The sequence below is a fragment of the Amblyomma americanum genome, chromosome 7, assembly GCF_052857255.1.
Source record: "Amblyomma americanum isolate KBUSLIRL-KWMA chromosome 7, ASM5285725v1, whole genome shotgun sequence".
Lineage (NCBI taxonomy): Eukaryota > Metazoa > Arthropoda > Arachnida > Ixodida > Ixodidae > Amblyomma > Amblyomma americanum.
In genome coordinates this window covers 116,896,423-116,915,517 of record NC_135503.1, presented here as the reverse complement: position 1 = coordinate 116,915,517, position 19,095 = coordinate 116,896,423, and the positions used below count along the sequence as shown (strand labels likewise).

Below are 19,095 nucleotides of genomic sequence, written 5' to 3'. Positions count from 1 at the left end.
AGTTCCCCTAGCACCCCCTCGTTCTCCACCCAAGCCTGCAGTCTATCCTTTATAATTTGCATCACCACCCTGTAAACCACAGACGTCACTGTTATGGGGCGATAGTTACTTACGTCTGCTTTGTCCCCCTTTCACTTATATATCATGTTCATTCTACTTAATCGCCATTCATCGGGGACTTTCTCATCCACTATCATTTTGTTCACTACCTGTATTAATGTTTGCTTGGATTTTGGTCCTAACTTCTTTATCAACATAATCGGGATACCATCTGGTCCTGTTGATGTGCCACTAGGAACCACTAGGCACTCTCCTAGTGCCACTAGGCACTCTCTTACAGCCAGCGCCCTCTACGCTTTTCATCGCTCCAGCGACAAACACAGCGCGGACGGTAAATTGGCGGGATTGGCAGACGTTGGCGGGAAGACGTAGGCGGGCTTTGTCGTCGTGACGACGTTGCTTTGTTCGTGACTCCCGTCGGTCTACCCACAGCGACGCGCGGGAAAGTTTGCATTGACGTTGTGCCGGAAAATGACGCACATACTTGTGAAGTGGAAGGACGAGAATAAGTGGGACGTGTACCCTGTGAAAATGATCGAGGATGCCGCTGTGGGCATCCGCCTGTTAACCCAGGAGAACGCCATTAGTGAACTGCGCGGCCAAGAAGTTCGGGTGCGCTGGGAGGAGGGTCAGGATGCTGCACCGGCGGAGCTGCTTGCTTTCGGTAAGTTTTGTCTGTAACAACGTTCCAGCGCATGACTACGTAAAAATGAAGCGCTGGGTAGGTTGAGTTCATATTGGAGCTTGTTTTAGAAGGACCTCGCCAGTCCTTACCATCTATAGTCAACGCACAAAGAAATTGGACCAGCGAATGGCCTGTTTACGTTGCTTTCTTTAGTTGCCTAAATTGCCAGTTTTCGCGATAACTCGCTAGGGTCGAAAAGTTTGCACATCGGAAACTCTTGCGATGTAATATCACTTCCTTTGTCGTCATATGTTGTATGAAAGGCGCCTTGTGCTGTATTTTTTTTAAACATATATAACTGTAAGCAGGCTGGAGTGCTCAAGCAGTTTAACAAAGCAGAATATTTGTGCACCTGTTATGGGCTTGACGATTTTCTATGGCGTTTGTGTGCTTCGCGTCATATCATTAGTGCAAACAGTCTCTGAAACTAAGCACATTCTTTAAAATTTCGCTTCCCTTGTTCCGGAGAACACCGCTCGAACACTCTAGGCTAGTGCGCTGATGACTACACTGTAAGAGCTATCTGATGTGACGTTTTTAGTGCAGATGATTTTGAAACCATGCTTTAAGATCAAGATTGAGGGCTCTCTTGCAAGCATATTTTGTGCCACCCGAAGGCCCTTTAGGGGCATTCATCACATACTTTTGTGCATTATGTACCATCTCTATTTACAAAACATTACACCACGCTGCATAATATTGTTTATGCATTGTTTCAGGGAAACCAACTGTTCTTGAGCGGAAGAGAAAAAAAATTGTTGCTGCAGCGGCCAGCGCTGAAGTGATTGCGACTGCATCTTCAACAAGTGTTCAAGGGAGTGGGGCAGCATCACCTGTACAGGTAGTAACTCCTGGCTTTACTTTAAACATCATTCATTGTGTGTCAAACATGCTGATCCATGCTGGCCCGAAAGACGCGGGTTCGATCCCGGCCGCGGCGGTCGAATTTCGATGGAGGCGAAATTCTAGAGGCCCTTGTACTGTGCGATGTCGGGGCATGATAAAGAACCCCAGGTGGTCGAAATTTCCGGAGACCTTCACTACGGCGTCCCTCGTAGCCTGAGTTGCTTCAGGGCGTTAAGCTCCCATAAGGCAAACCAGATTCACATTTTTACTTTCTTAGGGCTGTGGAAGAAATGTGCGTGCATCTAGGGATATTGCAAATGCTAGGTTCTGAAGTTTTTAGTTGTGTTAACTGAAGGTTTAAATTGGGTGGTCACCAGTCTTTCCTGAAATGTGTATTCTTATCGCTTATTTTTCGTTTAATGCATGCACCTTATCATAGCTGGTTAGCAATTGCTCTCAAAATACATACATAATAGAATAATTTGGGCAAGTTGGTTACGGACTTTCATATTAACAGCAACAGCGCAATGACTGCACAAAAGAAATGGACACCAATTATGATAAGCATTTGTTATTATTATTGACATTTATACAGTATTGACTCATTTTCCATTCACTCCGCATTATCCTACAGATATCTTGGCCTCCATCTAACACCATCGCTATCATGGGTAACTCACGTTCAAAACATCTGTGCTGCAGCTTCTCGCACACTCGGGTACCTGCGCCGTAACTTGAACGCCGCTTACCCTGACATAAAAAACTAGCATGTATAACATTCATTCGGCCAATTATACTAGAATATGCATCATCCATTTAGCACCCATCACAAGCATACCTCGCCGCTGACCTTGAAGCCGCACAGAATCGCGCCATCCAATTTATAACGTCTTTGCTATTCAAGGAAAACCAGTATCACCGCACTGACACACTCCCTTGCCATTCCATCACTCTAGTCACGCTGCATCATATCTTGCCTCTGCCTTCATCATTTCTATTATCACTCACGCACGAGACACGAAAAGCTACAACCCCCGCACAGCACGTCTAGCCACCTAAGCTATGACCATAGTATTGCACGCATCAGCTGTCGCACCTTAGCACTAAAGTCATAATTTTTTCCGGACGCAATGGCACTACGGAATGGCCTGCCAAATACCATCACATCATGCGCTGACCGCAAATCATTCCAGTATAATCTAAACGACCATTTTTTATGAGGGCAAAAAGTTCCCGCCATATTCACCTTGGCATTTAGAACAGCTGTTTATTGTTGCTTTTCTTTTTTATGTCATGCGTTTTGCATTGTTTTTCCTGTTTCGATCCCATGCATTCCACTTTGCATTGTATACGCGTCACAAGATTATTTAACTGTTATATACTGTTTTTTTTTCTTACTGTTCTCTTTTATGAGTCTATTCTTTCTCTCTTTTGGCCTTGATTTTGCTCCCCCTTATGTAATGCAGCAACTCTGCTGCAGTGCCGCACTGGAAATGCCTGAACTCCTGGCGAAAATTGCGGAGTTGACTGCAGAGAATGAGGTGCTGAAAAGGAAACTGGAGTCAGCAGAGACTACAGTTGGTAAATCGTTTTCATCAGTGCGTTATGTTGTCTCAGTGGCTCAGCACGTGGTGTCTAATTTTTTCAATCTATTTTAAGCACAGGCATTCACTTTCTGCCACGACATCTATCATGCTTCTGTACCCTTGTTGTCGAAGGGCAACTCTGAAGGTTCTTATAGAACCTTCTGAGTTAATAATCAAAATGCATTCCTTACAGGTCACTTAAGCTCCGCCTTTAAGGGTATGATGCGACAGCTTTAGTGGCTTCCATCTGCGGATTCCCTTGCAGATTCTCGTTCGCGTACATGCGCTTCACACATACTCGCACATACTCTTCAGCATGCACTTGTAAGCTACCACATTATGTGAAAGACCCACAGACAGATATGAAGCCCTGCTTAACCAGGTCATATGGACGTGTCTGTGTGGCCTAGAGGTAGCATGTCAGACTCCGAATGCAAGGGTCCTGGAGGGTTCATACCCCATCACTTCCCATCTGAAATAAGGAGTACGACTTCGCAGCTCCTGCCAAATCAGCCATGTTACATGGTCGCATGACGTTGCACAACTCTATGTCGGATCAGTGCCTGGTCATGTCAGCTGGCAGCCACCACCTGCCAGAGCCATGCCTGTGATTTTTCGCTCACAACGCTGACATCGGATTTTTTGGGAAACGGAGTCTTTAACGCTATTGTGTTAAAAAGCAGAAACTAGGTCACTGAAACTGCCCTTGGACCAAACGATGAGGGTGCGTACAGGTCCTTGAAGCCTCTGAATTTGGAAGTCTCATATTTCTGAGCACCAGTTCTGGCAGTTCGGGTGCAGGTCTGGTTGTCTGCTAGTTTTAGCGTTGCTGGCAAATTGCAGCCATCTGTGTGCTTCCCATATCAACAGCTGCCAACATCCCAAACTGCGTGAGGAATTTTCAAACAGCACATTGCAATGAATGTTGCCGTGAGACAGCCTGGGTGCATGCGTATTGCATGGCAGCTAGCATGAAACACACGTGCGGTTTTTCTGAATATGACTGAAGTGCCAGTATGGTGCACGCGTTTGCTTGCATTTAGTCGTCCCATGTAAGCATAGCTGCAACTTGGGCATTGTTCTCAATGATGTGTTTTTTACTTTTTGTCCTAACACGCAAGCTGCATAATCTGCTGCCACATTTGCACTGGCTCCACCGTTCTGGCACTCTCCAATAAGAAGGTTTACCTGAATGTTTCCTTATCTGAACCTGCATAGTGTCTGCATTTTTTAAACAAATGGCTTCTTGCAGAGGGCACTGTGTTGCACTGCTGAAACCGATGAGGAACAGTTCATGTACGACTATGAGAAACAGCTCATGTACTGCAGGCGAATCGAACAGACTGCTAGTAACATTTACTGCTGAACACAGCTGCCTCAAAGGGAACTGGGCAAACTCACTTCATGCAGTGCAGACATACTTCATGTTGTCTACATGCGTAGCTTTGATACCATTTCTTCAGGAAATTCAATAGATATGCCAGAGAATGAGGAATTGCGTACCATAAACTGTAATACATTTTGCTGGTAAAAATATTCTTAATGGGGTGCAAAAAACTGCTTGAATGGATGCCGGTTATACTTCAGATGGATTCTTTGTCATGCAGATGCTGACTCATAAAGAATTAAGGGAATGCAAAGAAATGGGAGTTATTCAATGAAGAAATTTCAAAATACAAGAAAACGAAATGCCGCCCTCAACCCTATTAGCACTGTGAATGTAATCAGCTGAACTCGTGTGCACTGATTAATTCGGCAATGATTCCATTTCTGTGCTTGTTGCAGATGCATACAAGATGGTGAAAAGGCTGAAGGGGATGATGACCAAATTCGAAAAAAGTCCTGGTCCCTGCACGCCAGCCGATAAGGTATGTGTGCTTGTTCACTTGTCACCATCAGTGTGTAGGCATTCTCATATTTCTACTAGACAGACTCATTGAAACTGCATTTTGATCAGGTGGCATTCGGACTAGACAAAGCTCGGCAGTGCTCCACAGCTGTTTTCAGGGATAATGATGACATTTGAGGTTCACTCACAGATTGCTGTCATAACTTTGTGTCCCTTTTAAACATGTAACTGGATACCAAAGGAATGTGAATAACCCTTTAGCATGCTTTGCACACAATTGTGCACAAAGCGAACTCATAGCTTTTTCTGAGACAGCTGCACCTAGTTGTGATTTCCTTGTTTCAGGGAAGTTTTGCATACTTCATGTTTCAAATAAGGTGGTTTCTTATGTCATGTAGCGAATGCAGTAAGCTATATTTTGCGAAACAGTGAATGTTGCAGCTTGTTTGATATCTTTTTGGAGGCATATAATCTACCACCAAAAGTAACATCACTTTTTTTAAATGTGAAAGCACTATATGGTTACATCGCGTCAGCAAAATGTGTCTGCAAATTTTGTCTGCATGATTATGTCGTGTGGAGATAAATCTGGAAAAGCTTGATTGTGTTAGGTAGTGCGTGAGTACGTCTTGAAATGAAAAATAGTTTGGTTGATGAATTTTATTATTTAAATAATTTAATTGAATTAATATCTGTAAATGCTGTGTTTGAAGCAGGTTTTGCGTGACTGATTTAAAGGAAGTTTATATAAATGCATGAGAAGGCCTACTTAGAATAAAAATAAAATGAAAAACAATAAATAAATGAAATAAAAGGCAAGAAATTTTAAAAAATGTGAAATTGAGGGAGAAAGAAAAGAAATGGAAATGTGAAACTTTTAAGCAGACTTAAGTGCAATCCTGTAATTTTTCTTTCATAATTATAAGCATAATGCATACATACTAAATTGAAAATATTTTTGCAATTTTTATGGTATTAATTTGATAAATTGCATTTCGATGGTACCATTTCCATTAGCCATGACATTTTGAATGAAATTTTTGACATCCCCACAAAAGATTAGCTGCTAATATCGTACGCTGGAAAACTAATTGTCTTTATTAAGGGTGTTGTATACCATTTAGGTGGAAAAATATTTCTTCAAATATTTTCTTACAGATTTAAAAACAATAAGTGGTGTCACAAATTTATTAAAAACAATAAATTGTGTCAGAAGGGTTTAATGGATCAGTCAGCATAGTTGAGTTTGTAAATGATGCCGGGTGCCCGTTCCTTCCATGCTTCCATGCATGGTCTTTGGTGCTTGTTTTTCAAGTACCCGAGGGTTGTCTGTGGCTTGTGGCTTGAAGCTTTCCGTGCTCCCAGAAAGAAAGGTAAATGTATTGACCAGCCATCTGTTCCTTGGCAAAAGGGCAGTCACTAATGCTAGCACTCTAAGGAATATATTTGCCATGTTTTCTGAACTGGTATTTTTTTCTTTTTGAAAATGGTTTTTGGGGAGAGGAAATGGCACAGTATCTGTCTCACTTCTTGGGGGAAACCTGAACTGTGCTATCAGGGAAGGGATAAAGGAGGGACGGAAAGAAAAAAGGAAGAAAGAGGTGCTGTAGTGGAGGGCTCTAGAATAATTTCTCCCACTTGGGGACCTTTAATGTGCACTGAGATCACACAGCACATGGGACCATCTCCAAACTAACAATCAGGACACATCAAACCATCTGGTTGATTAGAATAGCCAACAAGCACCGAGGCATGCGTGAGCATGACCCGAGGCATGGTTTACTCCCTTCCCTACCTCTACCTCACAAAGGTGGAAGAGGAGAAGGTAAAGGCAGTAATAAGACAGGCATACATGGCAGCCTTAAATCTCCCACAACGAGCTCCCACCACCCATCTCCTATGCATGGCAGTACGCAGTACACTACAAGAACTAACTGAAGCTCATTGCACGGCTCAGATAAACAGACTCTCCTCCACAAATACAGGTAGACACATTCCCGCCGCTCTAAAGATTCGGCCTACAGGTCCACCCCCCAAACAACTCCCACACCATCCCAACACACATCAGGGACAGACTCGTAGTTGACCCTCTGTCCAAAAACATACACCCAGTTCACAACCAGGCCAGACGTGTAGCCCGTGTCAAGGGACGCCGTCTACGCGGACGCGGCTGAGTACATCCACAATTCGGCCTCTGCCATCACTGTAGCATCACATGACCTCAAACACATAGCCTTGTGCTCGACCAACACAACAACCTCACTTGAAGCCGAAGAAGCAGCCATAGCGCTTGCCATTTCTTCCTCTGCTTCCACACTCATTCTGAGTGACTCTAAAACAGCAATCACGAATTTTGCACGGGGACAGATTCATTCTACCACCCGAAAAATTATCAATTCTTGCTCCACAGAACCCCAACCCCGTTCAAATAGTTTGGGTGCCAGCCCATGCAGGCAACCCCGGCGGCGAAGTGGCTCACTCTCTTGCTCGAGCGTACGTCAACCGAGCAGACCACACCATAGACCGGGGTAGCGCTAGGGACCGGCTCGTCACCTATCAAGAAATAACCCTCCATTACAGGGAGCAAAGACTCGTCTATCCGCCACCAAACATCTCCCTCGAAAGAACAACAAAAGACCTAAAGACAGCTCCAGGCTCGCACATTCCTTTCACCGGCTTTGTTAGCCCTTATCCACCCAGGCCAATACAGACCTGAATGCTCTCTTTGTGGGGCTCCGAGAGCCAACTTTGACCACATTTTATATCTCTGCCGAGAATTCCAACCACCACCTCGCTGGAACCTCACGGACATAGAGGGTTGGGAGATCGCGGCCTCCAGCTTCGAACCGGCCTCACAAAGGTGGCTGGTAGAGTGGGCTGGAGAGGTCGCCGCACGTCATGTACTGTTGGCGACCACCCGGGATCAAGAGCCAGACCAACCCTTGGCATTATCTCATCCATGAGGCTCATCAGTAAAGTTTTCACCTACCTACCAGCACACGGGCGCCTTTGCATTTAACCTCCAATGAAACGCAGCCGCCCGAGGTCCGGTTCAAAACTGGGTACTCTGTCTCAGTAGAGGAGCACCTTGGGGGGGTTTTTGCTGAATTGCTTTTGAGGTCATGTCATGTCTCGCTTTGAGCGTTCTTTTTTTTGTCATATGCTTTTAAATGGGAGCTCAGTGCTACTGTTGACTGATTTAATTTGTACGTTGTTGCTCTTGGGCTGCTTTTACCTCAAAAGGTGCTCCTAAATTTGTTTTTCTATTTTGCTACATAATCGCTGGATGCAAGTTAGGCTTTTGTAATGACCAGTTCATCACATTTGACTCTTTTTATGTTATTGATATTTGAATTATTTATATTTTGGGCCATGTTTATATTCCGCCACCTTGTGAAAGCTGTTCTTCCTCAGAAGATGCTTATGATTAGCCCCTCAAAATACAAAGCTCTTTTGCCTACTGCCCTTGTAAGAGTGATTTTACAATATGCAAGCACTCTTTGGTTCCTACAATCAATCACTGACGTCACTCAGCTTGAGAGAATGCAACGAAAAGCTGCAAGGTTCATTCATAACAAATACAAACCCTCTGACTCCCCTACTGATACTACTGCATTAGCTGGCTTCCATCACTATCACCTAGGGGAAAAGAATCTCACCTGAAGTTTTTATACCAATTATCATGCAGCAGCTATAGTGTAAATGTGTCTAAATATGCATCCTTCTGACACTCACTGCAATCCCGGCACAAGCATGCACATACGCTGACTGAATACTCAAGTCAAACCAACATTCTCAAGCATTCTTTCTTTACTTTAGCCATCAGCAAATGGAATTACCTCAATCTATTGATTACTAGTGCGTACTCACTTACACTATCTTCCTTCACCTCTAGATTAGGATTCAACAAAAATCAGTAAAGTGGTCATAGTCCTACATTCTAGCAGATGACTGTGCAGCCATTACTTGTGTTGCCATTTCTTGATATGTTATTTTTACAGATGGTTGTGTGGACCATTGTGACCTGTTACCTTCTTTTTCTAGCATGCTTACTAACAAGAATGCTGCTCTCTTTGTTTTCTTTTTTTCTGCTGCTCTGAATTTTTAAGGTATTCTTTGGTAACCTGCCTACTAGTATTAAATAACATCTATTTTCAAAGTTTCCTTTCTGTTCATCCTCTGGAAGCAATTTCGCTTTATTGTTTTGAACTTTGTATTGTACTGATTGCCCACCTCCTATGGTCTCGTATTGAGACTAGCAGTATTGTAAAAAAATAAGCCAATTATACTGTATCTTATGGCACAACCCCATAGCAGGAGCATGTTTCATTATTAGGTAGCAGTTTCTGTGTGGTCACTGTAAAACAAGGCCTTCTATAAAACTTTGTTCTCTTCTCTTTTGCTGTCTTAAGAATGCTTTTGTCACAAAGGTGGAACATGCTTTGTCTTTGCAGGTTGATATTGGTGGTGGCGTTCTTGTTGATAAATCGGTGCTCGGGCTGTTGAACCATTCGAACAGTGGGCCTGGGAAGTATGCCCGTGCACTGCTCCGACATCTGTTTTCGCCTGAGGAGCTGCAGGGCAGCTCTCTCTTCGGGCAGCAGAACACTCGCACACACTCCAAACGCGGGTCTCTGTACCAAGAGAAGGTCTCGGCAGTAATTGGTAAGTGTCCTTTTCAGACATATCTTTATGTAGGAAGCCATCTAAAATACTTTTTATAAATCCATATTGCTCATTTAGAGTTTAGAACTCTTGCTGAGGGTAAAAAAATCCAATATCCTAGGTTGAAAGCACTGGAGATTTTTTTGCAAACAAAACAGGAATCCAAACTAGAGAAACAGATGGTACTTTTTTAAATTGAACATGAGTAGTGTAACTGGCCTACCGAGTTTAAAACAAATAGAATATTTGTGGCAATATTTGCTACTTGTGCAAATAATCGGACAAAACGGAAGAATAGCGTTAAACATTGATGTGATAGCGGCAGCAGGGGCGTAGCGAGGGGGGGGGTGCTTATGGGCCTTCAGTCCCCCCCGAAATTTGACAACATGAGCCCCCTCGAACAAAATTTCTGGCGGTGCCACTGCAACTGAGCTACGGCGACGGCTGTCCAATCTGCTGCTCTCGTGGGTAATTTGTTTATTGCGTGTAAGCGAACCTCGACAGTGTTCACATGCGCCACCCTCGTCATACCGGCAGACGTAGCGCGTCTTTTATTACCGCAAGTGTGACGTGGAACATCATCCAACGGCGAGGGCGGAAACTGTGCGAGAGCCCTCTTATGCTACCTAAGGTAACAAGACTTCCAGAACCGAGACCCTGTGTGTGTGTGTGTGTGTGTGTGTGTGTGTGTGTGTGTGTGTGTGTGTGTGTGTGTGTGTGTGTGTGTGTGTGTGTGTGTGTGTGTGTGTGTGTGTGTGTGTGTGTGTGTGTGTGTGTGTGTGTGTGTGTGTGTGTGTGTGTGTGTGTGTGTGTGTGTGTGTGTGTGTGTGTGTGTGTGTGTGTGTGTGTGTGTGTGTGTGTGTGTGTGTGTGTGTGTGTGTGTGTGTGTGTGTGTGTGTGTGTGTGTGTGTGTGTGTGTGTGTGTGTGTGTGTGTGTGTTATGTCTGTGTGTGTGTGCGTGCGTGCACACACACACACACACACAATACAGGGCGGCTCGACATGAGCTCCTCCCCCTTTGCCCGAACAAAATTTCAGTGAGCGGCAGCGCTGCAGCACGATTCTAACTTACGGAGTTAAAGCTATAGCTGTTATTTACGCAGCACTGATCTCCACTAAGGTGCTGCAACACGAATTCATTATGTTAACTCTATGAACGTCAAGTTATGCGTGTACAAAAATTATTTTCTTATTGACAGTGATAGAGAATAAACCAGAGCCACAGCTAAGGGCATGAGAGGGGCAAAAGCATATATTAGCCATGACCTCCATGGCTGTTAAACTTGGCGAAGCCTAGCCGTGTTGTCGTGTCTTAGAGGTCATGTATGAGCATTACGAATGCTGCCACACGAAAGGACCATGTAGTGGCACTAGACCCTTCATCACGCAGATATTGATCACCGCAGGATGGTACCCAGCAGTAGTGTGCCCTGTTCTTTGAAAGAACAATCATTGAGGGAATATACCATGCCAAGCCTTATTTGAACATTATGCCAATTGTTCAAAAGCTGTTCGAAAGTTCATAGCCAATTCGATCCGGTTCAAATAATTTCCAAAATACACTATTTGACTTGTTCGATATTTTATAATAGTCTACCGGCCGCAATGGCTGAGTGGTTATGGTGCTCAACTGCTGACCCGAAAGACGCGGGTTCGATCCTGGCTGTGGCGGTCTAGTTTCGATGGAGGCGAAATTCTAGACGCCCGTGAACTGTGCGATGTCAGTGCACGTTAATGAACCCCAGGTGGTCAAAATTTCCGGATCCCTTCACTGCGGCGTCTCTCATAGCCTGACTCGCTTTGGGACATTAAACCCCATAAGCCAATCCAAATCAAACTGATTTTCTAATATTCGCGCACACCTAACACAAAGCATATAGCAAGACCTCACCAAATGGTATGTGGCCGCCGTGGTGGCTGAGTGGCTACGGCGTTCGGCTGCTGACCCGAAAGACGCTGGTTCGATCCTGGCCTCAGCGGTCAAATTTCGATGGAGGCGCAATTCTAAAGGCTAGTGCACATGTACTGTGCAATGTTGGTGCACATTAGAGAACTCCAGGTGGTCGAAATTTCCGGATTCCTTCACAGCGGCGTCTCTCATAACCTGTCTCGCTTTCGGACATTAAACACCCATAAAGCATAAACCAAATGGTATGTAAAAAAAGAAAAGAATAGGAAAAAATAAGAAATGTCATTGCTGAATGCCTTGAAATTGCAGATTGCATGTACGCATACAAGAATACTGCTCCCACTATTGTGACACGTATCTGTTAAACTGCATGAAGTAACTTATTATATTTGCCCTTATTAGCAATAGCTTCACACTGCACATTTGAGAGGGATATGGCTGTATTCATTATATCATTGCTTATAGTTTTATGGAGCAAACAAGATTTACTGTACAGATAAGAAAAAGGATAGGACAAGTCGATTTGGCAAAGGCATATATTAATGTTGCAGAAATGTGAGGGCGATACCACACATCAAGTGCTTTGGCACAAGATTTTTTTACTTGTTCAACATCAGTTTGCTATTTTGTTTTCAGGCTTTACATGCAGGAAGTTCCCAGATGCAAGTGCAGCTCTAATCAAGAATAGCCTGGCGAGCTACCTGGCTCGCCTCAACAATGGCCCGGCAGCAGCAACGCCAGAGCAGGCCATCTGAAAAATAGCGTCGCACGCCATGTGACACGCCTCATTACATGGAACCCCTTTCATATGTTCTTCACCAGACCGGTGAAAAAAAACCACATAACAGCCGGGAAACTGCAATAGTGAGGAAAGCTCCGAAAATTAATGAAAACAGTGCAGCTTTGACTTTAAAACTATTTATTTCCACATAAAAAATCGAGAATGATGGATTGCTGTTTCTTTCGCTCGCTGGAAAGCACCACGCATTTCTAATAGCCTGGAAGACCGCATTGTTGTCAGCGTAGCTTTGAGGTGTGACGTCCCTGCGCAGGTGGTCCAGAGCCACGATGGCTTCTCCAAAACTTGTATCTGCCAACTCCCCGGAATCATGCGGCTCGTGCTGTTCATCATCATCTCAGTCAGCGGCTTCACTCGCGACCGAGTTCGCAACGATTTCGATCATGCTTTGGCACCCCGACATCACTACGGCATTATCCACGGCGACGTAGTCATCCATACTTGGCGCCACCAGCCTGCTTAGCTTTCGGGCCAAACATCGCGGCATTCGCTTCTATCGGCATGCTTCGAGACAATGCTGTTAAGCGTTGAGGGAGGCAGACCAAGGTCTTGGCGTTGTGGACTATATTCCGCGCTGGCTGCCTGTCGACTGTGTTTAGTACGTCCAGGGGAAGCGCCTTCCACTTTCTTGATGCCATCAAAGCACGACAAAAATTGCAGTTACATTGTTCGATGTTCACGGGGCAGATGGCGATCTAGTGGCGACCTCTCCAGCTCTTGTGCGGCTTCTTGCAGCCACTTGCATAGCAAAGCCTGGCCAAGACTTGTCAAAAGTAAAAGTGGCGGTTGGCGCGCATTGCCCAGACGGGTTCGGGGTGCCAGGTTGCGACATATCATTCTGGAATGGTTTCACTCCTACAACATAACAGTGGGGTTCCCAATACATTGGATCCTTTGGGAGATATTGCTGGGACTGGATGAAACCGAGCAGCAGCCGGAAAAATGTGCAGTGAAGAACATAACAGCGGGGTTCTACTGTAATGGGCCGGCAGCAACATTCACCTGCTGTGACATATAATTTTTAATTAGTTTATTTCTTAATTATAACTTCAGTTCTAGTCAGGCACCTGTGATATCTTACAAATAAAACAATTTTTAACATTTTTTTCTTGTACATCTTGATGTGCATGCAGGAACGTGTGCCACAATCCTCATTTGCATATATATGTCCTTCCAGCAGGATTGACTTTCTGTGTGCATCAACAAAATGACTACAACTTCTCAACTCAACAACGGTTGAACAGGGGATCAACAAGGTTATCTTTCTGTGTGCATCAACAAAAGGGCAACAACTTCTCAACTCAACAATGGTTGAACAGGGGATCAACAAGATTATCTTTCTGTGTGCATCAACAAAAGAGCAACAACTTCTCAACTCAACAGGTTTCAACAGATGGTCAACAAAAAAAGTGTGCCAATATGCAAGAATTTGGCAACAATAAGTTGCATAGCCATTTTGTTGCCATGTTATTGACTGTGTTGACGGAAGTCCACGAAACGATCACTAAAACAACACACCGATTTTTGTAAGGGGGACACGACTGCGCAGCATCTTTAGACCACAGTGAAGCGTCTTATGGTACCAGAATCAAATTGTCAGGGAGATATTAGAAGCATTTTTCGTTGGCAAAGCTGACGCTACGTGCGTTAATTAGTACACCTTCCATCGAACTATTGGACAGCGAGACTCCGATGTTGGAAAGCGCATTGTGAACATTACCAGATTCTGCAACTTGTCAAACACACTGTTAAGTTCTATTCTGCGTGAATAAACCTTCTGTTGCAAGTTAGAGCTCGCGCGAAATAAACTAGCCCAAGTTTCTGTTACATTGAGACCAGCTGGGGCCACCCCGCCACGCGACTATCCTTCTTCATCATATCTGACGGTGCACCGAAGATCCGAAGACGGGTTCTCACGTATGTGAAAAGAGTATTGGGGACGACGAAGCAGTTGCTCACGTGGTGGTGGTAGTGGTTTTATTAAAAATAATAGTAAAAAGGAAGGAAAAGATTTTTGCTAGCCCCGGCATCTGCCATCGATACTGAAGCACCTGAGCTGGGGCAGCGGAAATAAAGGACAGCAGGCAGAATGCAGAAATGAAATGAAAGAGGTGAGGGGACAGGAATAGAGGACAGGGGGAAGGGAGTGTAAATACGTGTTTCAAATTTAAAATTACATATAATTTCATGTGATATATCAATATTGCTCGCTCTCTCGTGCGCGCGCGTGCGCGTGTGTGTGTGTGTGAAATGAAAATGACAATTGGTTTTTGTGGAAAGGAAATGGCGCAGTATCTGTCTCAAATTCCGGCGGACACCTGAAGCGCGTAGTAAGAGAAGGGATAAAGGAGGGAGTGAAAGAAGAAAAGAAGAAAGAGGTGCCGTAGAGGGGGGCTCCGGAATAATTTCGACGACTTGGGGATCTTTAACGTGCACTAACACAACAATATTGCAGGAAGCATGTAAAGTGTTCTTCAGAAGAAAAAATAGATGCTGATGTGTTAGAGATGATAGGCTAGCGTATATAGGTTATGAATTTATGAGTGAGCGATGTGGGGCTTGTTCGTATGACGTGATTATAAAAACATAAAAATACACAGGGGACAGGACGCAGAAGAGAAGCGGACAGGACGAGCGTACCCGCCGCGGTGGCTCAGTGGTTAGGCCACCAGGCTACAGATCCGGAGTACCCGGGTTGGAAACCGACCGCGGCGGCTGCGTTTCGATGGAGGCGAATCGCAAAGGCGCCGGTGTGCTCTGCGATGTTACGTTAAACATCGCCGGGAGGTCTAAATTATTCTGGAGCCTACCACTACGGCTCCTTGCCTTATCGCGCGGTTCAGGTGTCGGCCGATATGTGAGACAGACACTGCGCCATTTATATTCCCCGAAAACCAGTTACCAATTTACGCAAATTGGTCAAAAATATCCGACCTCAAGGCGGTAGGCGCCCGCTCGCCGTGATGTATGCAAAAGTAGTCTAATTGCGTGGTAATACATAGCATGCACGATAGATGGCGCTGCCAAACAGCTAACTCCTTCCAGACGGTGGCGGCGGCTATTTTTTTTTTTTTTTGCTTACGACAACGACATGAAAGCGCAACTGAAATCGTTACCGGGAAACACGCGGGGAGAAAGAGCGGGCTTCGCATTGTTTGCAGGCGCTGTTATCACACATTATGCGGTTTGCACTTCACACGAGCCCCTATCCTCTCTTTCTGTCCCCTCACCTCTTTCATTTAATTTCTCCAATCTGCCCGCTATCCCTTATTTCCGCTACCCCAGCTCAGGTGCTTCAGTATCGATGGCAGATGCCCGGGCTAGCAAAAATCTTTTCCTTCCTTTTTACTAATATTTTTAGTAAAACCACTACCACCACCACTTCACACGAGGGCTTCGAATTAGGGCAACCCCTTTCGAATGAGCTTTAAGCCTAATGTTTAACGGAACACGCAGTTTTAATTGTCGTCACTGCGTGTCGGAGACATTCCTTCCCTTACAGCGTGCCTAACCGTTATCAGGTTAGTCGTCGTGCGAAAAGTACCGCGATGAAAGCTTAATGAGCAAATTGGTGAAAACCTACGTAGTGGATGCAAGTAAGAGCCAAGTCCCCGACAACGAAGGGGCTTGAAATGAAACACTAGACGCACCCATCACAGAGGCCGAAGGGGGGCAGGAAATAGTTACCCGAACCAAGATCGGCCCCTGCCCAGATGGGATGACGAATAGCATGCGAAGAAACCAAGACGATAACTCCAGAACAGCCCTAACGGGTTACATGCAGGAATGCTGGGAGAAAGGAGAAATTCCCCCTTAGTTGAAAATGGCAAATTGCTCATCATTCCGAATCCAGAAAAGAAGCCGCAAATAAAAAATCTCCGGTCCATATCTCTAACGTCCTGCGTAGACAAGCTCGTGGAGCACGTCGCCCAAACTGGAATATCGATGTATATAGAAGAAAACAGGCTGTGGTCAGGTGAGATGCTTTGTTTCCGCCCTCGGCTCAGCACGCAGGATGTCATGATGCTACTAAAAACATCACTCACTCTAAAAACAAAGGCGCCAAAGTCATCCTAGGGTTTGAGCTCAAAAAGGCCTTCGATAATGTTCAACACGGATCGGTACTAGATTGGCTCAGCCAGGCTGGGGTAGGACCGAAGACCTACGGCTACATAAAATACTTCCTTACAAATCGGAAAGCTAGTATAAATTTTCAAGAAACCCAATCGGATGAAATACAACTGGGAAGCAAGGGTACCCCACAAGGGAAGGTGCTGTCGCCCCTTCTCTTCAACATGGCCATGGGAAAAACTTCCCGATGAACTAAAAAGCATAGGAAACCTCAATTCATGTGTGCCATGTGATCATCGGACAAGGAAGTGCAGTTCGCGCATTTGAATTCTTGGTTGCATGCTTATACAGCAAGCCCCGCTAAGCTTTTTTGTGGTTTTTTGTGTTCCGAATACATTTTGTGGGTACCCGTTCACGGTTGTCCACCTCCAGCCTGGACACAGCTCCGACTCGCCGGCGCCGAGGCCTCGATGCCCTCGCGTTCTTTTTTGTATAGAGTACGGACACACTTTGTACGAACGTTTGTACCCACGGCGGTCGGATGTCGATGGAGGCGAAATTCTAGAGGCCCGTGTACTGTGCGATATCAGTGCACGTCAAAGAACCCCAGCTGGTCGAAATTTCCGGAGCCCTTCACTATTGCGCTTCTCACAGCCTGAGTCGGTTTGGGACGTTAACCCCGTTAAACCAAACCAAACCAATGTTTGTACCACCCCGCTGCGCTATTTTTTCCTCTCGTCGACATGTTGTGTCTCACTCGCCGGTCGCGTACTGCGCGCTACGCGTGTTTGTGTGTGGTGGCGTGGCTGTTGAGGTAATGCGGCTGAACTCTTCATGCGAATGACTTGTAGCTAAAGCGAGGAGAGGTAGAGAAAGCTTTTATTTAGGTGACTAATTCGGAATAGCCGGCTGCCGGGGCCCCTAGTCTAGGGCTCCGCTGGCGGCAGCTGACTTGCGGACTGGCTGGAAGAACCAGCTCCGACATCGTTGAGGTTCGTACAGTCTTTTTTGTTATTGCGCTGCTCGTGCTGCGCGGCCTAGCGACAACTTCTTCCTTGTCCGGCGCCGTGCCGTAGCCTGCGACCAGAGCGCGGCGCGAGGGGTGCTACAGAATCTTCATTAGCTGGCGCTCATTTTATTAACTCAATCAATTCAGCACTTAACAGCCCAGCTTTCCTCCGCGAACCGGCTGTCTTACAATTTTCACCCTTATTATTTCATCTATGGTTTAAAGGAGTGTAGTGATATGCATGGCAACTCCAGCGCCAGGGACACCTCCGTCTCTGTTCTCGTGCAGAATCTCCAAGAAGACGAAAAAGTAAAGACGTTGACCACCTAAGGTCCTTTCCTTCTCATGTTCTTATTGCTACCGATGCCTCGCAGGATCGCGAAAAGGCAGGTGTGGGAATTTTTTCACCTTCACTGGATTGGTCATTTTCTCTCCGTCTTCCTGACTTCACTCCAATTTTTCTGGCTGAATTATTAGCAGTAAGCTTAGCCTTACGAAAATTAGAATCTACCGTTTCCCAGGTCGTGGTTATGACAGACTCTCTGTCCATTTGCTCTTCCTTATCCTCGCCCACTGACTCTTGGCCATTACGCCTTTAAGTTCCTGATTCCGTTGCATCTAAATTCGGTAAGGTTGCTTTGGGTACCAGGTCACATGGGCTTTCACTTAAATGAGGTTGCAGATTCCTTAGCAAGAGCCTCTCTCAGCGGCCCAATTGTTGCTGTCCTACCATGGTGTGCATATACAGCGGCGGTGAGGTTTCGCAGCTACACAATATTTCAGGAATTTGCTGCCTCGGCTCTTACATCGTCTCCCGAATATCAGCATCTTCTGCATCCTTGGAGTAGCAAAGACTGGCGCTCACGCAGACTAGAGGTCTCTTTCACGCGCTTGCGTTGCCGGGTTCCCCTTCTAAATTTCTACCTTCACAGATCTGGCCTGGCAGCTTCCCCACTGTGCCCTTTTTGTGCCGAGCCTGAGACAATAGATCACTTCCTGCTGTTCTGCCGCCGCTTCTCTCATTTGAGGTAGCGTCTTTTGCAAATTCCATTTCATCAACGGGGCTTGCCTGTGTCTTCCGCGGTTGTTCTTTCCATTGGCGCTTCTTTGCTTTGACGAAGCGACCGGAGTGTGCGCTCTGCTGTGCAAAATTTTCTTCAAGAAACGCAGCGACTCCCATTCTAATTTCTTTTTCCTGATCTCTGTCAGTAAGCCATTGCAACATTACAGGCATTGTGTACTATTATGCACATTAAGCAATTGTCCCGTCTTCGATCTCCAAGTTAACTGGACCCCTTTCCTTCCCTCTTCCAATCTATCAGCCTACATACTATTTCCACTGCTTTTCCCGTCAAAAATTTCCTGTATCCAGTAATTAACCGCCTGTGTCTTGGCCACTCCCCCGTAGTGGGTATGTGCCAGCAACGTCTGAGGCCTTCCTTCCTTCCTTCCATTCGGCTCGTCTCTCGAGAGGTAAGCGGCTACTTATGGTTACGAAAGCGTGAAGGCAGACACGGTCGCACAGCACAGCCCTTATTCTCCGCAACTGTGCGAGAACGGTGAGGGAGCTAAATATAAAAAGCAGAAGAAGCAGCAGTAACCCTGCTATTGGTCGT

The 19,095-nt window shown here is 45.5% G+C and overlaps 1 protein-coding gene across 1 annotated transcript; it reads left to right on the top strand.

The window, feature by feature from the left end:
- The first annotated feature begins 3,018 nt into the window (after window positions 1–3,018).
- Window positions 3,019–12,355, top strand: LOC144098016 (uncharacterized). Its single transcript, XM_077630587.1, has 4 exons — window positions 3,019–3,172; window positions 4,963–5,045; window positions 9,481–9,691; window positions 12,237–12,355. Exons 1-4 carry the CDS (start codon window positions 3,052–3,054, stop codon window positions 12,353–12,355), a joined length of 534 nt encoding a protein of 177 aa, XP_077486713.1. The 5' UTR covers window positions 3,019–3,051.
- The last annotated feature ends 6,740 nt before the right edge of the window (window positions 12,356–19,095 follow it).